The sequence below is a fragment of the Nematocida homosporus genome, assembly GCF_024244095.1.
Source record: "Nematocida homosporus strain JUm1504 chromosome Unknown 4343, whole genome shotgun sequence".
NCBI lineage: Eukaryota > Fungi > Microsporidia > Nematocida > Nematocida homosporus.
In genome coordinates, this window is record NW_026250684.1 from 70,307 (window position 1) to 93,597 (window position 23,291).

General features: G+C 44.2%; 16 protein-coding genes across 16 annotated transcripts; 12 read left to right on the forward strand and 4 right to left on the reverse strand.

Annotated features, from left to right (window-relative positions):
• Positions 1 to 126: 126 nt before the first annotated feature.
• On the reverse strand, positions 127 to 3,000 carry NEHOM01_0703 (DNA polymerase alpha subunit A; the record flags this gene model as incomplete). The annotated part of the gene is made up of 1 exon (XM_051489581.1): positions 127 to 3,000. The coding sequence occupies one exon, from the start codon at positions 2,998 to 3,000 to the stop codon at positions 127 to 129; it is 2,874 nt and encodes a 957-aa protein (XP_051345541.1).
• A 10-nt stretch (positions 3,001 to 3,010) lies between these two features.
• NEHOM01_0704 (bud site selection protein 20) lies at positions 3,011 to 3,313 on the forward strand (the record flags this gene model as incomplete). Its single annotated transcript, XM_051489582.1, has 1 exon — positions 3,011 to 3,313. One exon carries the CDS (start codon positions 3,011 to 3,013, stop codon positions 3,311 to 3,313), a length of 303 nt encoding a protein of 100 aa, XP_051345542.1.
• On the forward strand, positions 3,273 to 4,268 carry NEHOM01_0705 (uncharacterized protein; the record flags this gene model as incomplete). The annotated part of the gene is made up of 1 exon (XM_051489583.1): positions 3,273 to 4,268. One exon carries the CDS (start codon positions 3,273 to 3,275, stop codon positions 4,266 to 4,268), a length of 996 nt encoding a protein of 331 aa, XP_051345543.1.
• Positions 4,269 to 4,629: 361 nt separating this feature from the next.
• Positions 4,630 to 6,312, reverse strand: NEHOM01_0706 (crossover junction endonuclease MUS81; the record flags this gene model as incomplete). The annotated part of the gene is made up of 1 exon (XM_051489584.1): positions 4,630 to 6,312. One exon carries the CDS (start codon positions 6,310 to 6,312, stop codon positions 4,630 to 4,632), a length of 1,683 nt encoding a protein of 560 aa, XP_051345544.1.
• A 15-nt stretch (positions 6,313 to 6,327) lies between these two features.
• On the forward strand, positions 6,328 to 7,329 carry NEHOM01_0707 (uncharacterized protein; the record flags this gene model as incomplete). Its single annotated transcript, XM_051489585.1, has 1 exon — positions 6,328 to 7,329. One exon carries the CDS (start codon positions 6,328 to 6,330, stop codon positions 7,327 to 7,329), a length of 1,002 nt encoding a protein of 333 aa, XP_051345545.1.
• A 3-nt stretch (positions 7,330 to 7,332) lies between these two features.
• NEHOM01_0660 (uncharacterized protein) lies at positions 7,333 to 7,575 on the forward strand (the record flags this gene model as incomplete). The annotated part of the gene is made up of 1 exon (XM_051489538.1): positions 7,333 to 7,575. One exon carries the CDS (start codon positions 7,333 to 7,335, stop codon positions 7,573 to 7,575), a length of 243 nt encoding a protein of 80 aa, XP_051345498.1.
• Positions 7,576 to 8,192: 617 nt separating this feature from the next.
• NEHOM01_0708 (Ran GTPase-activating protein 1) lies at positions 8,193 to 9,341 on the forward strand (the record flags this gene model as incomplete). Its single annotated transcript, XM_051489586.1, has 1 exon — positions 8,193 to 9,341. The coding sequence occupies one exon, from the start codon at positions 8,193 to 8,195 to the stop codon at positions 9,339 to 9,341; it is 1,149 nt and encodes a 382-aa protein (XP_051345546.1).
• A 677-nt stretch (positions 9,342 to 10,018) lies between these two features.
• Positions 10,019 to 11,956, forward strand: NEHOM01_0709 (WNK lysine deficient protein kinase; the record flags this gene model as incomplete). Its single annotated transcript, XM_051489587.1, has 1 exon — positions 10,019 to 11,956. The coding sequence occupies one exon, from the start codon at positions 10,019 to 10,021 to the stop codon at positions 11,954 to 11,956; it is 1,938 nt and encodes a 645-aa protein (XP_051345547.1).
• Positions 11,957 to 12,086: 130 nt separating this feature from the next.
• Positions 12,087 to 13,712, forward strand: NEHOM01_0710 (glucose-6-phosphate isomerase; the record flags this gene model as incomplete). The annotated part of the gene is made up of 1 exon (XM_051489588.1): positions 12,087 to 13,712. One exon carries the CDS (start codon positions 12,087 to 12,089, stop codon positions 13,710 to 13,712), a length of 1,626 nt encoding a protein of 541 aa, XP_051345548.1.
• Positions 13,713 to 14,315: 603 nt separating this feature from the next.
• On the forward strand, positions 14,316 to 14,984 carry NEHOM01_0711 (small subunit ribosomal protein S6e; the record flags this gene model as incomplete). The annotated part of the gene is made up of 1 exon (XM_051489589.1): positions 14,316 to 14,984. One exon carries the CDS (start codon positions 14,316 to 14,318, stop codon positions 14,982 to 14,984), a length of 669 nt encoding a protein of 222 aa, XP_051345549.1.
• A 219-nt stretch (positions 14,985 to 15,203) lies between these two features.
• NEHOM01_0712 (uncharacterized protein) lies at positions 15,204 to 16,274 on the reverse strand (the record flags this gene model as incomplete). Its single annotated transcript, XM_051489590.1, has 1 exon — positions 15,204 to 16,274. The coding sequence occupies one exon, from the start codon at positions 16,272 to 16,274 to the stop codon at positions 15,204 to 15,206; it is 1,071 nt and encodes a 356-aa protein (XP_051345550.1).
• A 123-nt stretch (positions 16,275 to 16,397) lies between these two features.
• NEHOM01_0713 (uncharacterized protein) lies at positions 16,398 to 16,934 on the forward strand (the record flags this gene model as incomplete). The annotated part of the gene is made up of 1 exon (XM_051489591.1): positions 16,398 to 16,934. The coding sequence occupies one exon, from the start codon at positions 16,398 to 16,400 to the stop codon at positions 16,932 to 16,934; it is 537 nt and encodes a 178-aa protein (XP_051345551.1).
• A 444-nt stretch (positions 16,935 to 17,378) lies between these two features.
• Positions 17,379 to 17,753, forward strand: NEHOM01_0714 (small subunit ribosomal protein S17e; the record flags this gene model as incomplete). Its single annotated transcript, XM_051489592.1, has 1 exon — positions 17,379 to 17,753. The coding sequence occupies one exon, from the start codon at positions 17,379 to 17,381 to the stop codon at positions 17,751 to 17,753; it is 375 nt and encodes a 124-aa protein (XP_051345552.1).
• A 227-nt stretch (positions 17,754 to 17,980) lies between these two features.
• NEHOM01_0715 (glutaminyl-tRNA synthetase) lies at positions 17,981 to 20,173 on the reverse strand (the record flags this gene model as incomplete). Its single annotated transcript, XM_051489593.1, has 1 exon — positions 17,981 to 20,173. The coding sequence occupies one exon, from the start codon at positions 20,171 to 20,173 to the stop codon at positions 17,981 to 17,983; it is 2,193 nt and encodes a 730-aa protein (XP_051345553.1).
• Positions 20,174 to 20,200: 27 nt separating this feature from the next.
• Positions 20,201 to 21,841, forward strand: NEHOM01_0716 (uncharacterized protein; the record flags this gene model as incomplete). The annotated part of the gene is made up of 1 exon (XM_051489594.1): positions 20,201 to 21,841. The coding sequence occupies one exon, from the start codon at positions 20,201 to 20,203 to the stop codon at positions 21,839 to 21,841; it is 1,641 nt and encodes a 546-aa protein (XP_051345554.1).
• A 369-nt stretch (positions 21,842 to 22,210) lies between these two features.
• NEHOM01_0717 (uncharacterized protein) lies at positions 22,211 to 23,290 on the forward strand (the record flags this gene model as incomplete). The annotated part of the gene is made up of 1 exon (XM_051489595.1): positions 22,211 to 23,290. The coding sequence occupies one exon, from the start codon at positions 22,211 to 22,213 to the stop codon at positions 23,288 to 23,290; it is 1,080 nt and encodes a 359-aa protein (XP_051345555.1).
• Position 23,291: the final 1 nt, after the last annotated feature.

The window sequence follows — 23,291 nt, forward strand, 5'->3', positions numbered from 1 at the left end:
AACCAGAAACACTAGCCTTTTATTAATTCTAACCAAACCACAATCAACCTTATTCAAACTCAACCCAACCTTATTCAAGCTAAACTCAACTCAACCCAACTCAACCTTATTCAACCCCACTAAACATTAACTGAAGTACTGGTTCATTTTATCTAGCCGACCAAACATAGCAGCCGGATAGCCTATTTCAGTGAAGCAGTTCAAAGGCAGCTCATTCAAATCAATATGCAAATGCGTGCTGTACTTCAACAGGGCCGAAATAATATCAGCAAACTCAGTCCCGGCCATTACCTCCCCAAGCTCGCACAAGAACTCATAAAAGGTCTTAAAGTCAGGTGTGCTTACCAGCAAATCACTCGAGCATTCCAAACAAATAGACAACTGCCGCGTGGATTCCTTATTGCACTTCTTGCACCATCGCCTCAGCTTGTAAAGAGTTCCTATCCGGTCAGCCACTATCTGCTGAACCAAATCATACAGAAACTCACGACTAAACAGCAATGTACATTTGGGACAACTCAGTCCAAAGGGCTGCTCCAGGCGGCAACATGGCGACACGATTATTGGCAACTGACTATACTGAGCTCCACCGCCAGTTCGAGCAGTGCGCTCCTTCTTATCTTCGATCCCAAACACCCGCTTAATCTTCGCCAGCGAGACATTTGGGAAGTGTTCCAGCATCCGCTGAATGGGTGGTATTATTTGCATGCGCACATAATAGTCAATGTCAATCGGGCTTCCTTCAGACAAGAGCTCAGGACGAGAAGCACCCTCATAAGCAGTCATTACAAAAGGAACAATATCACCCGGATGGAAGTGAGCTTTCTGCTCCTGATACAGACGTAAGGCCAGCATAACTTGGGGCTGTGCCCCTAGCGACCCTTCGGCATATTCAGTTATGTTCTTAGTCAACTTCTTTCGCATAATAAACCGCTCTTTAGGCTCGTTTGGCAGCTGCACCTGCAACTGCTCGAGATATTCCAAGATTGACGTTTCGGGATCACCAGAACTCAATAAAATACGAAGTACTTGGGACGTGGACGTACTAGCCACTTCAGCCCAGTCGCGACGCACGGTTTCCAAGCCTTTCTCTTCAACCACTTCTTCGCCCTGTTGCAAGTAGATCCCAAAGTACTTCTTTTTGGCCAGCATAACAACGGTCTTAAAGACCTTCTCAAACCCCAACGAAATGCGCTGATAGCGCTTGCTAATACTTTGTGATATTTGTGCAATGAACTGATCGGCCGGCAAAGGCCCGCTAACGGGTATTCCCGTATCAACCATCACCGAGTCAGTATCACCATAAATCACGCGGTAGCCAGCTTGCTCAATTTGCTCTTTAGTGCGTTTCAAGATCGTACGCCCACACTCGGTAATAAAGGCGGCCAAGGTCTTATTGTAGAACCGGAAGCCTTTAAAGCCCAGACAGCCGTAAATACAGTTAGCTACCAGCTTCACAGCATTCTGCTCAATATCCAATAGAGCTCGCTCCGCCGGATCAGCTTCTTTCATTTGGCGCTTAATAGCAGCTCGTTTCTCCACTAACTCCCTTACTGTCGGCGGCAGTAATGTAGTGGTGGCCGGGATTGTGTCCATGGACAGCTTCTTAGCCGTGGAAAAGCAGACATTGTACTCCTGAATGATCGACGGATAAAGGGAGTTGAAGTCAAAGAGCGCAATGTAGTTTTGGTCATAAAGACCCGGTCGCTCTAGAAAGACATAGCCACCAGCGTATGTGTCTCTAGCCGATTTCTGCTCTGCACACCGACTGGGAATTAGGTAGTTCTGCTCGTTCATGCGATGTAGCAGCAAGTGCTCCACTCGATCGGCCTTGCTGCCCCCGAAGATCTTATTCAGCGGGCATCCAGTTACAATAGCTAGTTTCTCAGCCAAGCCAAGCAGTTCTCCTTTTTTAACCACAGCTTGTATCTCAGCTACGCCTAGTCTTGACTCATTGATTCGAGCCATTCCAGCCACAGCTCCTGGAACCTTGCGTTGTTGCAAAGCCAACTCTAATGCCGATCCATCCTGCTCAACTTCCAGTGACTCTACTCTCACCCCGTATCCCAACACCATTTCGGCCAAAGAGTACTCGTTCAATCGATTAACCGACTGTACAAACCGGCCCAAATCACAAACCAGCATTTCTTTCTGCCACTCATAAGTCGTTTCTATCCACACTTTTCGGTCTATATTGCATCCTATCACCAGATCTACTTCTTTCTCCTCCAGCCAAGCACACATTTGCTTCATCAGATCCTGCTCATCCCTACACTGCACAACCGAGCTAGAATCCTTGATCTGCCCGGTTTCCATCGCACCATCCGGCCTATCCACTACATCAGGCGCTGATACTACCAAACTCACACATTCCAAATCAGATGCTTCACTCTGAAACTGCAACAGATCAGCATCTAAAGAGACTTTAGTGCGTTTGGAACAATTGCTCCTTTTCTTCTCCACCAGCACACTTACTATGCCAGGCCGGTCTTCCCGATCTACCTGGACATAAGCAATCCTTAACTCTGGCAGTCCATAACTAACGACCTCAATCCCAGCCATCAAAGCAAACCCATTCTCCACTCGATCAATCTTTACCAAACTCGGTCCTTTGATTCTTTTCTGGAGAATAAAGGATTCGATCGGACTATTGTAAACTCGATGAATACTCCGGTATTGCTGCAACGGCACAACACTCATTGCTCTTTGGTAGGACAAATCAACCATCAACCGATTCTCTTCCCGCGCTGCCTCTCCTCCAAAACACCACATCTTCTTCTCCCAGCTACACTTACTCTCTAGACCCTCTCGTGCCAACCAGGCATCCACCTCCTTTCCTAATAAGCCCATAAAATGACTATTTTCCTCTTTTGGTAAAATTGCAAGCTGATTGCCAACATCAGCAATTTTGATTAGCATCCGATGGCCTTCCTCATCTCGGGCAGTAAGTAGAACCCCGTATTTCTCATAACGAGATATGTTAAGTACCCAAACCAGCATAAATTTTTCAATGAGTCGCCGTAAACCCTCTAAGTCTACTAATAGTCGTAAAGCCGTTCACCGCGAAATCAGTCGTAGTTGCAAACTAAAGAATCGCAAGCAAGATTTAGACCAAATTAGGAAGTTTATTAGTGTTGGCGCCGAGCCAGAGCCGTTAGAGAACCCCAATAACACGCGGTGTTTAGAGTGTGACCGCGTAATGGAGATCAGTACATTAGATAAGCATAGACAATCTCGAGGACACAAAAGACGCCTCAAAGAGCTAGAGCAGGATGCATTGTTGGAAGAAGACCGTCGAAATGGCTTGTTTTAGCCTAAAACACTGCATTAAATACACCAACTCGGACAATCTCATGAAGGACGAGGAAAAGAACAGCTTGAATGTACTCTCAACAGACGCAAGGCAAGAATATCGCAGTTGGTTCTTGTTGCCAGAGAACAAGAGTCTTTTAAACTTAGTTTTAACTGATAAAGAAGTGGCTCGGATTAACCGGCTTGTCGTTGACAGAGACAATCTCGTGTCTACTCGAGCCGTGGCAGAACTTGCACCGCTCATATCACGGCTGTATTCTCGTTTAAAGAGCTACTTGGGCCATGGAGAAAGTGGCCGGTGCCAGTATGAAGAAGTAGAAACAAGCTTTTGTTTAGCTAGGCCGGCTCTACGAGTTTCAAAGAGCTGGGAAGCGCTAATGCAATTTCTGGATGCCGCGGATTTGAAGCCGGTTCCTGAACTATTTCGGGAGAGTGCATCAGCTAAACAGATTAATGAACTGTCGGCTAAAGTCCGAGATTTAGGGAAAGCGGCCAGTGGTAAAACACCAGCTGGCAATTCCGATAGACCTATGAATATTGGGGCTATAACTAATGCTCTAGGTGGGTATAGTGTGCTGACAGTTGCGGCTGTTTACAAGGTAATGGTCAAGGAGGAGTGTCCGATCTTTCCTTCCAAGTACATCGATTTATACATGCGGATAAATACACTATCAGATACCAGCCAAAAGCAGCTCTTATCACGGTTTGTGCTGTTATTTGTTTTATCTGACCAAAAACGAATAATGTTTGAGATTTGTTGTGACTTTTTACACCGCCTAATCACCAAAGAAGACAGTCCGCTGAAATTCAAGAACTTAGCGGTTGTTTTTGCGCCTCTCTTCTTTATTGATGAAGAAACTAGCTGTTTAGCAGCTGATTTCAAAGGCCCTTTAGAAAGTCTTCGCGACTACTTAGAGTTTCTCTTACAGAACTACCGTGAAATCCTCTTAATATAAATTACTACGTTGGTTTTGGGTTATGCAATGTGATGATTGCATTGTGTTTTGTAATGTTTTGTGTTATGTTCTGATTGTATTTTGTTATGTTATGAGATGATTGTATTTTGTTATGTTATGAGATGATTGTATTTTGTTATGTTATGTTGTGATGGTTTTGTGTTTGTGCCATGTTTGATTAAAACACTAATAATGTCTATTGGCCTAATTTGTTACATATCGTTTATTGGCACTCCTTTTATCTTAACCCAACTTAACCCTCACTAACTTACCCCTCAAAATAACATAACTTATCTCATTGCAACCTATCTCATTACAATTTAATCCATTACAACCTATCTCAGTGCAACGCAATGCTAATTTAGTAGCCAAGAGCTGTAAGGAAGGCTTGTGCGCGGCGACGTCCTAATGCCTTGCCTTCTGGTGCTGTTTTGATTTCAGCCAATTGTGGTAGTAGGATGCTGGGACTCTGGGCGGCTTGTGTAAGCTTGGACCAGCTCGGATAGAGAGCAACTATTTGTGAAGCCGCGAAAAATGATATGCCTCTAATAGCACTGATATAGGAGATCATTCGGTCTTTTGGCGCCCAATCTTCGGTCTTTCGTTTTTGGGCATGCAGCAATAAACTACTTAAGGGACTATCTACTTGCATATGATTATTGTCTATTTTCTCGGCTAAATAGGCACTAATGCCATGAAGGACTGCTAGGGTCTCTTCAATGGATCTAGTGGGCAGTAAAAGGAATCCTTCGATGATTAAGGAAAAGCTCGCGGTAAAATAACTCTTTGTTACGGCTAAATTAGCCAGTGGAATACTTCCTTCTATTAAGTAGATCTTGCGACCGGTAATGGCCTTCAATCGGTGTTTTTGTTCCATATACCGGCCATCCCTAAGTGAGTGCATCAAATCTCTAATTGTCTTCCGTTCGGCAATGGTCCCCAGAAAGAGTTCAGTTGATCCATTCACGCCCATCCAAACAAAATCACCAATGGGCAAAACTCGATTCTCAATCGGCACACCCAGTCGTCCTAATGAGCTTCCAAAGAAGAATGGGTTAGTGCCCGCTCGCTCTCGGCTGTCCACCAATAAGACCGGAATGGTCAAGTGCGAGGCTGAGTTAGGACTAGATTGAGTAAGACTAGGATTAAGCGGTGTACTTAAGGTATTGGTTACGGTAGAGGAGACCGGCCGAGAAAGAGTAATAGGAACACTGAGATTGGCGTTTGCATTGGCGTTTTGGCTATTTACATTGCAGATCGTGTTTGTACTGCCCATTCTTGCCCAGTTCATGGTTGCTGTGGCTAAAGAGCAAGAATGCTCCTGCCAATTAACAGCTTGCTTAATAAACAGAGCTGTCCGACGGCCAGCTATAGTAGGAGTCAAATTATCTAACCCCTTTACTAGACCATGTCGAATGAGTAATTGGACTATTCCTTTAACTCGCTTCTCGGTGCACTCAGCTACTAGCCGCGTCCCGTACTCGACCTGGTGTCGCAGAGCCTGGTCCATGCATTTATATCGTAGATAGCTCACTGACTTAACCGTGTCATTATAGCTAACACACTCTTCTTCCAGCACTTGCAATACTAAATGGGCCAAGCTAAATAGAACAGGAACCTTCCACTCCTCGCCCCCCACCACAACTCCAAAGACCCGCTTCCAGCTCTTCCGATTCCCACCTATTTGCACCACCTGCTGCTGATAATTCACTTGAAACGCCCCAATCTTACTAGGCTGAGTCGCACTTTCAGCTTGGTCTCGACCGCTATCCACATCCACCACTGTTGCATCGCCAGCTAGTCCGCCCAAGCCACTTTCAATAAGCAACCTCTGTACCTCGGCCGCAGTAGACTTCCCAATATGTTTAATCGCTAGCAGCTCTGCTAAGCTACTAATTGGCCCAGTGTGCGCCTCAACTGAAGCAGCCGCTCGCTTATACCGTGCCAGTCGATGTCCACTCCCAGTTATTCTCATTTGCACAACTTCTCTGTCTACTAAGCCCAGTAATACACGACGCACCTCCGGTGCTTTATCTTCAGCCATTCCGATTTTATTTTCATGTCCCATCTCCCCTTTGATCTCCGCCAAATCTATACTGCCCATACACAAGCCACTACCCGCGGTTATCCTTCTACCACCCCGACTACCACCTATTCTCTAGAAGATATTGCTTGTATTACTTATGCACGACTGCAACCTTATCTCTCTCCTACACCTCTACCCCGCAGCTACATCACTATTCTCGGCCCTTTCTCAAACATTCAGCTCTCTACTATTGAGCCATCTCTTCGTTCTTTCATATCTTCCCTTGCACTTACCTCACCTATCTCCCCAACCATTACCCAACATTCACACCAGCTTTCTCACTATCTTATTGTACAAAGTCCCGGTTCTCTCCATTCTCTCCTAGCCCAGCTCTCATACACTATCTACCCTCACCCCAGCAGCCATCCCCTCTACCTCTCTTCTACCATTCTCCCCAACGAACTTCCCTGTGCCACAACCCCAACCCATACTATTTCTCTTCTTACTACACCCCTTCCCACCCATCCTAGCTACCCGACCATCTCCCAACTAGAACAGTACATGCAAGACTTCCTCTTCTCCACCTATCCTGGCATTCTGGAAATCCAACAATCACCCACTCTCCCCACCACTACCACTACCACCACCAACTCATCCCATACCCCCACTCTCTCCACTACTACTCATCCCACCCCACAGAACACTACTATATATCGCCTCTGGATACATTTCTCAGAAATCCAACAAGCCACCCAATTCTATCACGCCATCACCGGTCAAACTCTTACTTTCCCCACTGACACTACCCCTAGCCCAGTTACACACTCCAATATTTCCACTACCAAATCCACCACTAAGCATAAGCCCAAATCCAGCCACCAACATAAATCCAAACCCCACCCCCAATCCAATATTAACACTACATTTATTCAATCTAACACACATCCATCCCCACCACAGCCCAATCCGTCCATTACTGTCCTCTTAACCCACTATTACCCTGACTTTTTATACCACCGCCATCTCTACTTCTAAAAAATGGAAAGAGAGACACCCACACCCTCACGAGCTGAAGTTCTTGCTAAACTACAACAAGAATCCCGACGACTCACTCGGGCCTATCAAAGAAGACTTCTAGCCACTAATGTCCGCAAAAACTACTGCACACTCTGGCTGCGCCGCCGAACCTATAAAGAAAAGCTTTCCCTTAATCGCGCCCTCGGCGAAGAGCGCTCCCCCCAGCAAAAAGACCTCTTCCTCATCTCTCCCTCTAAGCCCTAATCTCCACTACTACTACCACCACCCAAAACCAACCAATTACCACCTCGTAATCATAAGTTAGTACTTCATTAGCATTTCATTGGTATCTTAAGCAATAAACACACTATCATTTATTTACATCTCCACTACTTCATTACTATTTCATTACTATCTCATTCGTATCTGGCTACTATATCAACTTAACTTAACTCAATACCTAACTCAACTCACCCAATCTTATCTCTATTTTAACAAAATATTAACCCAATTATAACACCAACCACTCTCAAACCCAACCCACTTTATTTTACTTTTAATATTTCAATTAAGTCTAACCCAATTTAATTTCCTTCTACTAGTAACCCAAATAACAATCCAACTCAACTCAAATACCAACCCAACTCAACTCAACCCAACCTAACTCAATAAACTGAAGTTATTATTGTGTTTAATTTAACTTAATATAGTATTACCGCAAATTATGTTAAGTTTAAGTTTAAGCCAAATACTAAACTAAACTAAACTAAATCAAAACAAACCTAACTCAATTCAAAGACAAGTCAATCAAAACCAAACTCAATATAATCTTTATTGGAACTCAGTAGCAGGCCATTAAAGCCGTCCTGCTAAAAATTTACATGAAAATAGTAAGCATCTCGGAAGAGAAGCGTAAATACGACCGCAAAGAAGAGATTAAGGAGATTCTGGATGAGATTGAAGAGTCCCGAAATGTTTTGACTGGAGTTGATCTTAGTGAGAATTCGTTTAGTCCGGAGTGTTTATTAGCTTTAGTGCAATTACTTAGTACAATCCCACAACTTGAGACCGTGACTTTCAAAGGCATCTTTACGCAGCGAGTTAAGGCTGAGGTGGAAGAGTCATTAGGCTACGTAGTAGAGTATCTTTCTAAACTATCTGGTATTAAGTACTTTGATCTGTCAGATAATGCTTTATCATTGCATGGCATGAAGATCCTCTGTCCTTTAGTGGAGAAGATGCACACTTTGCAGCACTTAGTGCTTAACAACAATGGTATAGGCCGAGATGGAGGAGAGTATTTGGCAGAGGCTTTGACTGCTCTATCTAAAGAAAGTGTTGCTTTGCAGTCAATTGAGATAGGCCGGAACCGATTGGAGGACTCAGCTCGGAAGATTGGCAAGGCTCTGGAGTTATTCCCGTATCTAGATAGTGTAAAGATCTACCAGAACAGTATTCCTAGTGTAATAATTGGAGACTTATTGCACTCCCTAATGCCGTTGCACTTACGGGTGCTAGATATTGCCGACAACTTCTTGTTAGAACACGGCTCTGTTGTTTTAGCTAAGTGCTTGGCCCGTTGGAACATTGAAGCTTTGAATGCTAGTGATTGCTTAATGGGCGATCGAGGGCTGGAGGCACTAGCTCAAGGCATTCAGTTCCGGAGTAGAGTTCAAGGTGAACTCTTACCAGAACGCGAGATTGATTTGTCGTACAATGAAATCACTTCTTCTTCATTGCGCAGTCTGCAGGAGTTCATGCAGAAGACAGCAATGTGCACATTGATTCTAACCGGGAATGAGTATACTTCAGAGGAAGTTGAGCATTTAAAGGTAATTGCTGAGCAGATAGGAAGTGATTTGCTCATCAAGGAAGAGTCCGAGGACGAGTTTGACTTCTCAAGTGAAGAGGAGAGTCTGAAAGAGAAAGAGAAGGACTTTTCCGACGAGATTGGTATTCTCGGCCAGAAGCTAGCGGAGATGAGCTTACATCCCGACGAGCCGGCTACTACTTCAACCAAACAGCCCTAACGGCGCAGAATAGCACATACTCAGCTATACATTTAGCTGGGTTAACGTTGGGTTAGTTTGAGATAGTATTGAGATAGGCCAACAACAATAAATTACTTGCTTTAATTGATATGGTATTGTGTTATGATTGGTGTTGGTGTTGTGTTATGATTACTACTATGTTGGTATTGTATTATTTTACAACCACATTAATTCTATCCTAACTCAGTAGACAGTTAGGTGATTGAGTAATTGAATAGTGCAATAAGTAATTAGGCACACATTTGGCTAGAGATACGCTTGTTATAAATTAGACACTTAATTAGACAGCTATTCAACCCGGCACAATACAACCATCAAGCACTTAATTAGATATCAAATTAAGATAACTTAACATACTTTAACTCAACCCAACCTAACTCAACCTAACCCAACCTAACCCAATACCAATCCAACCTAACACCAACTCAACTCAACCCAATACCAACCTAACACAACCTAACACAACCTAACCTAATTCAAATAATAAAATAGATACTTATTGAGATAATAAAATAGATACTAACCCAACACTAACCTAATCTTAGTCTAATAGCAATTATACACACAATTAGATAGCCGGTTAGTGCTAAATTGAAGAGATTAAGATTGAGTTACAGCAGGACCTCCTAAATGCCACGTAAAGTTTATTTTTACGAATGAGAAGAATACAGCCGCAGAAAGGAGAGCCAAAGCATACAGACCTAGCTGATCTAGAGACGAAAGAGCCGTCAACTCAGCTAGGCAAGTATCTCCGGCTCAAAAAGGTCTTTTCCGGCCAGGGGGTATCGGAGTATGCGGGGGTTTCAACCACTACTGCCGAAACAGTCCGCTGGATAGAGATTGAAGGAGTAGAGGCCGAGAAAGAAGGGTACGTGGCCCGTCTAGAAGCCGTGCAGCAGCACCAAAAGGACAGCATTCCAATACTGCCCCGCATACTGCACTGGACAGTTCAAGGATCCTCAGTGCTACTAGTAACCGAAGCCCGTGCCGAACAAAGTCTACTATCTTTCCTTGAAGGCCTTATTCTTAATGAAGCTCTTATCAGACAAATATCCACTCAACTACTATCCGTGTGCGCATGGCTAGAGAAGAAGGAGTGCTGCACTCCGATTAGTATTGAAACTGCCCGTATAGATTGTCTCGGCCGTGTGTATTTACATAGTCCTTCTCTTTGGAAAGAGTTCTTAGGCCTTGAGTTAGCTGAAACAGAGAAACAGTCATCTGCCGAACGAATACGACATTTAGGCTTGTGTTTATTAGCATTAGGAGGGGGTAAAATCAGCCCCAGCATTCTGCTCAGCAGTCAACTATCTACACTAAGCGAGCCGGATCAGGATAAGCTACAAAGAGCTATTATTGAACAGATTGAGCATATCCCAGTGCCTTGCTTTAAAGAAGTTGTTCTACTCGCTCTTTCTGCTCCTTACACTAGTAGTTTAATAGAAGAGATTCAAGCTCTGCACTTCTTCTACCCCGAGTCAAAGAGCTTAGACTTATGTGCATGCGGACGCGGGAGCGAACTCGGCATTCCTGACGGGGAAGAGTACGAGCCAGTCTTAAACAATCCAGGACGAGGTCCTAATTCAGAGTCTATTTATGACCACGAGGCCGGAGTGGCCGTTAAAGCTTCTACTTTAGATAAGGATATGTTCTCATTTCAGATGCACTTCTTCCGGAGTTGTAAGCGAGTCTCCTTTTGTTTCAACAAACGAGAAGATACGGTAGAGAGTGTTATTAGAGAGATGGAAGATGAAGGCTTAGCTGAAGAAGAACAGGTGGATCTGATCAAAGCCCACATGGAGAATCTCATCGAGAAGATTGAGGAGAAGGAAGAAGAGGAGAAGAAGAAGGAGGAAGAGAGTAAAGAGAAGGAAGAGAAGAAGAAAGAGAAGAAGGAAGAGAAGAAAGAGGAGGAAAAGGAAAAGAAGAAAGAGATCAAAGAGAGCAAAGAGAGTAAAGAGAGTAAAGAGAAGAAAAAGAATGGAAATCGCAGTAAAGAGAGTTCTCCTGAGAATTCAGTGCATTCTTCTGAGGATAGTATTGAGTATCCAACTACTGAATGCAAAGACATCCAGCCGGTCTACGATTTTGCCTTAGAAGTAGCTACGCTGGTTAAGCGGACTAAAAGTACGGCTGAGAGTTGGAACAATTTATTGAAGCGCCAAGACGTACGTACAGTTGGGGATTTGCGTATGTTAGTGGAGGAGGACTGGGAGATGCTTGAACTACCTGTCTTTGCCTCGCGTGCGATGAAGAACGTCTTATTTGGAGAGAGTTATAGGCCATTTAGGGAAAAGATGCTTGGGGTGGATGATAGTTTGAAGGAGTACGAGCATGCTAGCCCGGTTGAGGAGTTGTTAATGGATACGGCGGAAAGGCATGCTCGTCCTGAGCTATTCAGTGACTGGGTACAGAAAGTTAAGTGCCAAGACATTCGGACAGTAGGAGAGTTGAAGTTACTACGGGAGGAAGACTGGGAGCATTTAGAGCTATCGGTCTTTTCCTATCGGGTAATTCGCAATGCTGTCTTTCGTCAAAGTAAGTGCCTGGACCAACGAGTGCTGCGTAAGGAGGACTCTGGGCCGGCCATATAAATAAACGCATATACGGACTTGATTGTTTGGCTGGATAGGTGGTTGTCTTGGTAAAGGGATTGGGTTGTTGTTTGGCTACAAACTGATGGTTACAGATTGGTCTATAAATAGGCGACAAAAAGTGCTAGGTATGAAGCAACTAGGTGAGCTTATGAAGGATAAGGAAAGAGTTTCTAAGCTTATGCGCTTGTTAAGAGCGGAAGGCGGGTCTTTGTTGGTGGACTATACAAAGACACACATTGAAGAGGGTGACATCAAGTCCTGGGAGGAGCGTTTAGAGGGGATGCAGATCGGTGACCGGGTTAAGGAGATGTTTAGTGGGCAGAAGATTAACTATACAGAGGACCGGCCTGTTCTTCATGTTAAGCTGCGTTCTCAGAATGTTATTGCAGCGATGCAGAAAGAGAGTAGCCAGGGACTTGACCCGGAAGAAGAAGCTATTGCTAAAGAGTTGCTCTCTCTTAAGCGAATTGCGGAGTCGTTTACGAATGGGACGATGATGGGTGCTTCAGGGAAGCCGATCAAAAATGTGGTGAACATTGGTATTGGTGGAAGTGATTTGGGCCCAAGACTTCTTACTGCAGCTCTTGCCCCTCTTAGTAATCCAAAAGGATCTCTTTTCCGCTATGTGTCTAATGTTGATGCTCAGGAGATGCACGCCTGTACGGCCGATCTTTCTTTGGAGGAGACAGTCTTTGTGATTGTATCTAAGACATTCACAACTCAGGAAACTCTGGAGAATGCCCGGATTGCTTTGCAGAAAGTTATCGAGGCTCATCCAGGCAAGGCACAACAAGACGTGGTCCGAGCTCATTTCTTAGCAGTTACAGCGGCCAAGCAGAAGGCCACGGCCTTTGGTATCTTAGAGGAGAACATTCTGGACATGTGGGACTTTGTGGGCGGTCGGTACTCGCTCTGGTCTTGTGTCAGTCTTTCCTCCGCGCTAGCTATGGGCTTCCCGGCCTTCTTAGAAATGCTAGCCGGGGCAGCCGCCATGGACAACCACTTCTTGAACACGCCGGTACGAGATAACCTGCCAATGTTTCATGCCATGGTCGAGTGCAAGTACTTCAACGAGTACGGGTTCAATAACAAGTGTGTTGTTCCCTACGACCACTACTTAAAGCTTTTACCAGCCTATCTGCAACAATGCGAGATGGAGTCCAACGGTAAGTCCTGCACCAAAGACGGGTCACTTCTACTCCCGGAAAGGTTCATTTCTTCCGGAGTAGACACCTCCAAGCAAACAGCGCCTATTGTTTGGGGCGGAGTTGGCACCGATGTCCAACACTCCTACTTCCAACTTCTTCACCAAGGAACTATTCGGGTTCTTACCGAGTTCCTTATTCCCGCCAATCCAAAAATCAGCACCACCAGAGCATCATCTGAAGCCAAAAACTCAACCGCACATGATGTCCTGATAGCCAACTGCCTAGCCCAATCCCGAGCTCTAATGCTCGGCCGTGACAACGAAGACAAGAACAAGTATTTCACCGGCAACCGCCCATCCATCACACTTATCTACGACCAACTATCTCCATTCACTCTAGGGCTTCTTATTGCCCTCTATGAGCATAAGATCTTTGTACAAGGCCTTATCTGGAACATCAACTCCTACGACCAATTCGGAGTCGAGCTAGGCAAAGTCCTCGCCAAAGAAATCCTTTCTCAAGTAGAGCAACAAAGATCAAGCCCCGATTTTGATCCATCCACCACCGCCCTCCTACAGCACTACTACTCCCTAAGAAAGAAATAACATCTTACGTTACGCACTCAGTCTTCATTTACATATTCATTTATTTAGTCTACCAATTACATACGACTTAACTTAATCAGCTACTCACAGAACTCACTTAACTTAACTGCTCACATAGTTAATCCAGCTACACATACACTTAGACATATACTTAAAGATCTACTTAAACTAACACATTTACTTAAACAACTACTTAAACTAGCTCATCTATTTATACTTATACACAACTACTTAAACATATACTTATACACAACTACTCATACATAACCCAATTACACATCTATTTATACTTAAACACAACTACTTATACAACTACTTAAGCATAACTACTTATACACAACTCTTACACATAACCCAATACTAACACCCACTTATACTTATATATATATCTTATGAAAATTCACACATAACCAAATTCAAATTCAAACAGAATACAAACCAAACCAAAACCAAACAACAACCAAAGACTAAATCCAACCCAATACTAACCCAAATCCAACCCGTTATTGACCTACTTAACCCCAACCACCCCAAGATTAACCCACTTAATCTCTAAATCGCTAAGTAACTGTCTATTTTCTTTTTATTTTTGTATCCCTGTATATGAAGCTTAGTATTGCCAATCCAGCCAGAACTACTCAAACAGTAGTTGAAGTAGAAAATCACGTTGAAGCCGTGTTATACGAGAAACAGATCGGAGATATTATTGAGGCTGAATTTATTGGACCAGAATGGAAAGGCTTTCTTTTAAAGATCACTGGAGGAGCAGATAAGCAAGGATTCCCAATGAAGCCTGGTGTTCAGAAGCAAGAACGAGTGCGTTTATTGCTTAAGAAGGGCGATGTTGGCTTCCGATGCAACCGAGATGGTTTAAGAAGACGTAAGACAGTCCGAGGATGCATTGTTTCTAAGGAGATTCGAGTGCTTAACTTAGCCGTACTTAAGGAAGGCGAACATGTCTTTGAAGGCTTTAATGACCGAGTAACTCCTTTACCTAAGGGACCTAAAAGAGCAACTAAGATCAGAAAGCTCTTTAACTTAAGCAACGATGTGACTGACTTAGAACCGTACGTAATTGGCCATGAGAAGACTCTTAAGAATGGAGAGACCGTTATTGTCAAACCAAAGATTCAACGGCTTGTTACAGAGAAGAAGAAGGAGAGATGGGCAAGACGAATTACTGAACGTATTGCCAGACAGACCAAGAGTCGGCAGAAGAAGATTGCTTACTTTGCCATGCTTAAGGAGAGAGGAATCACTGTCAGCAAATAAACAATTGAGTTGAGTTAGTATTATGGTGTGTATTAAGTTGGTGTTAAGTTGTGTAGTATAATGGTATGATGATAGTATTATGGTGTGTATTGCGTTGCGTACTATAATAGTATTATGTTGTGTGCTATGATAGTATTATGTTGCGTATTGAGTTGTGTACTATGTGTGTACTACGTTGTGTATTAAGTTGTGAAATTCGTGATATTTAATGGCATTGGGTTAGTTGCGGATCTCGCCTTCTTCAAGGGAGTCGGAGGAGTTGGGTTGGGTTAGTTGGGCTTGGTAGGCTTGTTGTAGGGTTTGGTACTCTTGGTGGAGGTTTATTTGTAGAGATTGGAGGTACTTGGTGAGGTTGGGCTGGTGGGGGAAGTACTGGGGGAGGAGAGAGAAGAACTGAGGGAGGAGAGAGAAGAACTGGGCGGGGTTCTGGTTGAGAAGGACTCCTTTTTCGTAGAAGGCTTGCTTGATGAGTTGGCGGGCTTTGATCCGGTGCTTCTTCTTGGCTTGTTTGATGAGATTGGGGTAAAGCTCAGTGGGTAGATTGGTTTGGGGTGGTGTATTATGGCCTTCGTTGATTAGACTTTCTATTTCTTTAAGTGTGGCTTGGTAGTCGGATTCTTTAACTAGAACTTGATTGATAAAGATGTATCCTGTTTGGGCTAAAACACTTAATAGATCGTTTTCTTGTTCGGATGTAAACCCTGGAATCTTACTTAGATCTTTAAGAGCGGACCAGGCAAAATCTAGTCTGGGAATTATGGCCTGGGCTTGAATAAGTCTTTCGGCCAGGCGAGCAATAGGCACCTCAGGGTGCAACCAATCATTGGTCTTAGTATTGACTAATTGACTGGAGTTGGCTTTCATTCGTTTAGTCGGTTCATCTAAAGAACCTATGCGCTTGCTTACTTCTAACCAGGCCTTAAACTGGTGCATAAAAGGATGGTTGGGCACATAGTACTCTGATTTGCTAATTATAGCCACTATCTTCTGCCAAGTTACTCGATCATCAATCTCTCCTTGATCTAGCCAACAAATTGATTCGCGTTCTCTTATAACTATTGAAGGCACGTCACTTTCTTTGTTTATCTTAAAGTGATTGAGTTGATCTTTACGTTCTGCTTCTCTAGAGTATTCTTCTGGTGATTCCCTTGAATTTGGCAGTCCCAACTCCTGGTCTGCGGAGTAAACCTTAGCCATCTCTAATCTAATCCATTCCTCAGGGACAAGCACCCATCTTTCAAACCCAGTATCCCAGCGAAATACTCGGCCTAGTAAGTCCACATACTCCATGGAAAGATTTTAGCTACTGCCAGCTAACTGATTGGATCAAGTGCCACTTTCTATCTAACAAGCAAATGGTTGGATAGAATTTCCCCTAGATGAATAGATTAGCATAACCAAGGGGTTGGGTAAATGGAACGCAACAGGGCAAAGAACCGTGAAGACCTAAATTACTCAGAAGATTCAGAAAGATCCCGGCCACGCCGCCGGAGCAGCTCTAAGCAACAGTCTCCTAGTGAGTCCGATTATGACTATCCAAGTCTGCCTGACGAACCCAACCGCATGGCATCCTTTAATATCCTTGCTAACTGTGCCGCCAAGGAGCTCAAACTCCTCTCCACCCACAATGCCGACCTGCTGGAAAAAGAGAACGTCGAGTCAGTCGAAGCCACCTACTCCGACCTAGAGGACGAACTCAATGTCGAATTTCCCATGGTCTATGTGGGCGGCAAGAAAGTCTTCAAATGTACTTTCCATGGCTGCAAAAAGGTCTTCCCATCGCTTAGTCGAATGCGCCGGCATTACATTATCCACACAGGCGTTAAACCCTTCAAATGTCTTAACTCTGAATGTCCTAAGTCTTTCTCACGTCGCGACAATATGATCCAGCACTACAAAGGCCATTGTTTGTTCTCCAAGAAATCACAAAGCTCTGACTCCAATGAGTAGTTGGTTAATACACCCTGTGAATAAAGATTCTGGCTAGCACTAAGTTGGCAGTAGGCCATTACTACGTTGATTGAGCACCCAATCCACCACCCAGGATTCAGTCCCATTCAACTTATCCTTGTCCTACCCATCTAAAACTCTATTGGGTTACTATTGCAGCCGCCCTCTAATTGGGTTAGCATTCAATTAGTATTGAGTTAGTATTAGTATCTTATCTAGTATTAGGTTAGTATTTGATTTACTAGACAACCTCAATATTTAACATAAACGTACACCTTTTCTTTTCTTATCTCTTCATTCCAATCCAATACTAAACCCAGCACAATCTAACACAACACAACACAACACAATCCAAATCAACTTAACACAAATCAACTTAACACAATCCAAATCTAACATAATACTATCTATTCTATTTTTAGTTTTAAATTTTACCCCCTTGAAATGGGCAGAGTTAGTACTAAGCTAATTAAGAATGCAGCAAAACAGTTCGTAGAAAAACACTATACAAACTTAACCCTTGATTTCTACCAAAACAGGGATGTCTTAGAAAGTGTATCGATTATTAAGGGAAAGAAGTTGCGCAACAAAATATCTGGATACGCAACTAGACTAATGAAACGTACTAGGTATGGCCGAGTAAAGGGAGTCTCAATTAAGGCGCAAGAAGAGGAGAGAGAAAGAAACGACAACTTTGTTCCTTCTGAGAGTATCATTGATGTGGAGAGATTGGAAGTAGACAATGTTACAATGTCAATGATTAAACATGTTGGCTTAACGGGTAGCTACTTTGTCTCAACTTCAGAGAACAACCAATAAAAGGTAGTAGTGAGTTTAGTTTAGATTAGTATTGAGTTAGGTTGTGTTGGATTGGGTTGTGTTGTGTTAGGTTGGTTTAGTATTGTGTTAGGTTTAGATTGTGTTAGGTTTAGATTAGTATTGAGTTGGTATGGTATTGGATTGAGTTGAGTTGAGTTGGTTAATGTGATACCAACCTAATGAGATACTAACTTAATCTAATGAGATACTAACTTAAGAGGATTGCTTTATTCAAGGAGAGGCGCTGCTTTAAGAGGAACGACTAGACGGAAGTGGGGAGTGGGAGTGTCAAGGCGAATGAAGAAACCAATACGGAGGAATTGCCAGTAGGTATGTGCTGGAGCTTTTGCAGCTTCGGGGGAAATGCGGGCATTGGTGAAGAGTTGAGTCTCTTGGCCACGAATGACTTCTAGAGTGGCAGTTGGGGCATCGGTGGGCAGCCATGGAATGGCGGCGGAATGGGGTCGGGTAGAAGGTCGGACTTGTAAAGGAAGGTCTTCAGAGACAAGTTCGACTGGACCTACTTCCTTAAGCAGGACTGTACTCTGGCGTTGGAGACGGAAGAAGGAAGGATCATTAGGGCCGGCTCGGAAGTCTTTCTGGTCAATAAGCACGGTGCGCTTATCTGGTAGAATTAGATCTAGTGGGTTGAAAATAGCTACGGCTTTAGAAGAATTGTTTAGATCTTCTCGAATAATACTTTCAAAGATATGCGGAGATATTTCACTTGTGCATGTAGTGATGCCTAAAGATTCAACAAAACGACGAATACTTTGGGGTGGCACGCCTCGAGCTCGTAGTCCTTCTAACGTACTGAGTCGTGGATCACTCCAGCCGGTGAATTTACCCTCTTGAATAGCCCGGGTAATGTAACGCTTGCTAAGTAGCGCTCCGGTTAAAGAAAGCCGGGAATACTCCCACTGCACCGGGCGATAGAGATCAAGGGCATCGCAAAGCCAATTATAACTCGTTCGCGAATTAATAAACTCAGTAGTACAGAAAGAGTGGGTAATATCTTCAAATGAGTCGGTGAGACAGTGAGTGAAATCATAAGAAGGATAGATACACCATTGGTCGCCTGTTTTAACATGTGGGTGCTTAACTACTCGGTAGGCAACTAAGTCCCATAGTTGCGGGTTGTCGCTGGACATGTCCATTTTCATACGAAGGACGGCATCGCCTTCTTCATAGTGGCCGTCCTTCATTTTCTGGAACTCAGCTAAGTTCTCGGCAACAGATCGATCACGCCATGGACTGATTACACGCTCTTCCTCCTCTCCGATTTCTTTTACTTGACTAGCTATCTTGCTTGTCATGGTCTCTTTACGGCGTTCTGAGACATCTTTTCGGGAAAGGTGGCAGACATAGGCTTTGCCTCTTTTGATAAGCTCAACAGCACACTCGTACAACCGTGGGAAGTAGTCAGAAGCACAGGTTATGGCATCTGGTGTGTATCCCATCCAGCGCACCATCTCTTCAATCTTCTCGTAGTACTCAGTCTTCTCGGCTTTCGGATTAGTATCGTCATAGCGCAAGGAAATCCAGCCGTTGTAAAAGTCACGGTAGCCAAAGTTAATACTAAGGGCCTTGGCATGGCCAATATGCAAGTGGCCATTGGGCTCGGGTGGGAATCGCACCCGGACTTGGCCTTTAGTACGCTTAATATGCTCTTTTAGAATTTCAGGCGTCTTCTGGTAGTTGGTAAAGGGCGTGTGCATGCTTTGCATTTCACCTTCAAGATACCGGGTCCATTTCCTGTCCTTGGATGTACGCAAGTGCTCAGGAATAGTCACTCTTTGGTAGATTTGGTTGATTGTCCGTGTGGCCGGCATGGGAGCCGTGGCCATTTCCAGTAACTCACTTACTTTCTGCGCATTGAGAGTCTCTTTGGCGACTTCTTTTTCCACTGTAGCTGATAAGGACATGCTTTCAAACAGAGCCATAATCTCACGAGGCGGCACAAATTGCAGGCGAGAGTGATGCTTTAGCTCTTTTAGAACCTTTACTCGCGGCGCACCTGCATTTTCAGCTACAACCTCACTAGCAATGCGAACTAGTTCATCGGTCTTAGGCACATTCTGCTCCATGTACGTCCATAACTCATCTGCACTTGCCTCTGGATACTTCTGCATAACACTTTCGGCATTTAGAATGTCAGTTTCAGTTCTTATCTTTTCGGCTAAAATCAAATTGCTATACCGAGTCGCTGCCGTTCTAGAACTGGCCTTTTCAATTACCTTGTAAAGCAGCTTCTTCTGGCCTGCACTTAGTTGGGCGGGCGAATTAAGGTCGGTTTGAAGTTGCTCAACAATACTTTTGACTCTCTTGTTCATAAGAAGTTCTTTGGCCTTATTTGGCTGAACTCCAAGAATTATTAGAAACTCAGCTTCTGTTTGGGGCGGATTAGTCGATTGCGTCATTAAAATTTAAAATGTTAGGCGCTATTCATGCTTGTTGAAGTAGATCGGGTGGCTATGTGGCGGCGGGGAAAGTTTGGGTGGTTTAGAAGTCCGCCTTCTTATCGTCTAGAAATTGCTTGTGGTCGAGATCGGTCTAATTCAGTCTCTGTGCGTGGACAGGGAGTCACTCGAGTGGGTTTAGTTTGGGAAACAGGGGAGATAAATGGGATGCGACTACCGGAGTTAGTGATAACTTTTTCTAAGGAGGTTGTGCGCTTGCCTTTGGTTTATGGAGTGACATCTCTGCCGGTGGAGACGGCGAAGTATAAGGGCAGTGTAATGGTTCGGCTATGCGAGTTGAGTTGTTTTGGAATGTATGAGCGGGATAGGGTTGCTCGTACTGATTTACAACCGTTCTCACAGGAGATGACTTTTGATTCGGGTGAAACTAGGCGAAGACTGTACAATGGTGAGACTTATACGGTTAATTTGCGGACTATGGAGACGTCAGGTTATGCGCCGATTTTGCAGAATGAATCGGTTAATTTGGCCCATATGGCAGCGAAGCTTGAGGCTTCTGAGCAGAGTGGGCAGAATCTGTCTAGCGAGGAGGCGTCTTATATTCGGAAAGTGCGCCGGCTGCGCAGTTCGCCTTACATGTTCGTTTCTATCTTTTCGTATATTACCTTGGAGACACCGCGGGACTTGATTGTGGAAACGCTTTACAAGGTATATGCTGATCCGCGGCGGCGAAAGCACATGCAGCGGAAGATTTGCATTAACTTTGTGGGTGAGATTGGTGAGGACCACGGGGCTTTGCGCAAGGAAATGTTTGAATTGGCGGCAGCGCGGCTGGTTCAGGATGAGCGTATTTGCTTGGTGGACGGATTGTTTGATTTGACTTCAGATGCGGACTTGGCCCAACACCGACAAACTGAAAAGTCTAATCTTGTGCTGGATGTGCCTGATGCGTCCTTTTATGCCTTTATGGGGTTCTTCTTGGGGTATGTGGTCTTTCAGCAGGTGCAGGTGGTGACTCGATTTTCGCCATTGTTCTGGAAGGCGGTGCTGCAGCAAGAAGCAGGGTATGACGATATTACTGATGCTTCGGTGCGACAGAGCATTGATTGGATGCGGGCCAACAGTGTTAATGAGATGGAGTTTGTGGACCAGCAAGGGCGGGCTGTAACAGATAAGAATAAGGAGAAGTTTATCCAGGAAGTAATTAGCTATGAAACGTATGGCAAGAAGAGCGGGTATGTGGAACTAACTCGGGCTTTTCATGCGCTTGTGACAAATGAGGTGCTGGATTTTACCGCGGATGAGTTGAGTCGGTTGGTTTCAGGGGTGGCTGTTGTGCCGGTTGATTACCTAATGGAGATGGCGATTTACAAGCGATGCAATGCTAATACGCGGGAGGTTGTGTTCTTCTGGAACATTATGAAGGAAGGCACGGACGAGTTCCGGCGGGAGGTGTTACAGTTTATTACGGGCAGTTCAGCGGTGCAGCATGTTAAAGAAGGAGCCAGTGAATGCATTGCTATCGAAAAGGTCAATGCAGAAGGGTTTTTGCCAACGGCCCATGCGTGTTTTAGGCGGCTGGTGCTGTATACGTATCCTACTCAGAAGGACTTGTACCAAAAACTGGTCTATGCCATGAGGGAGAGTGGAGGATTCCATTTTGTCTGATGAGTTGACTTGGGTTAGTATTGGGTGAGACTACGAATTATGTTAATGCTGGAAATAAACACAAACCCTTTGATTTGGATTAAGTTAGGTTCGGTTAGGTTCGGATAAGTTAGGATGGTATTAGGTTTGGATAAGTTGGTATTATGTTCGGATAAGTTGGTATTAGGATGGGTTGGATTGAGATGCTCTTGGGTTGGTTAAGTTGAGGTATCTTATGGTCTGTAAATATGGCCGGGTTAACCAATCTTATCTTATTTCATCTCAATACCTAACCCAATCTTACACACTTAAACTAACCCAATCACACATAACATAACATAACCTAACATAACCCAATGAAACCTTGTGTTTATCAATTGTTTATTAGACATGGAGGGAAGAGACAGCACTAATGGAGTTCCATTGAATATGCGCTGGATGACTATTTCTTCTTGTTTCTTGCTGCTGCCAAGTGTGGTGGCAGAACAGATGTTGAAGCCAAAATTAGAGATCATTGTTTCTTTAATAGGCATGGCGGTTGGACCTTACTTTGCACTGATCCCTGGTAGTTACAGAAATAAGTATGTCTTTGGTAGTTTGCTGGGAATTGTACCAGTCATGCTGATGTATGCGCCTTATGCTAGAGCCTTCTCGCTTGGCACCATTACATCATACTACCGCCTAGTGGCTGATTTGTATGGTGGCGCCTTGTGTGTTAAGACTAAAAAGAAGGATCTTTCCTTGATCTCTAGTTTGGTTTCTGCCTGGATTAGTGTTGGAACCTTCTTTTCCCTGCACTTTTGTCCTACCCTTAGTGCCGCTGTTGGGTCGTGCCCGGCTATGCTAACCTTTGCTATCTTTGGCGCGATTTTGTCCCATATTTACATTATTGAGACACCTGAAGAAATCTTAGAGCGCATCGCTAATGATAGGAACAAAAGCCAGGCATACGAAGACATGTATGCTGCTCTGGCCCATATAAACGGCCCGGGAAAGAAGTCTCAAGATGATCTTCAGAAAGAGTACAAAGAGATCTTGGAAGAAAAGAAGAACGAGAAAGAGAAGCCGGTCCCAGTAAAAGAGAGAGCTCGCGCCATTGGCCTGTCCATTAACATCTCCTTTATCTATATGGCCTTTCAAAAGGCTATGGGAGTTGATGGCAAGTACACTCTCTATCGAGTCTTCCTGGGCGTTATGCAGCTTTTCTCTTGGTCTCTTAAATACACCGAGGGCGCCCATTCCTTTTTCTCAACGGCTCTGCCCGTGCTAGCTCTCTACTTTGTCTGTATTAGCACGAACAGCCACCAAGACATTATTCTAGTGGTTTTAATGCTGCTGGGCATTGAATACGCTCCAGGACAAGTGACCGGGTATAAACTACGGCCACTGGATATTGCTATCAGTCGAAGCATTCAGTGTTTGTGTGCTTTATTGACCTTTTTGGTGGTCACTCAGTACATCATATATTAAC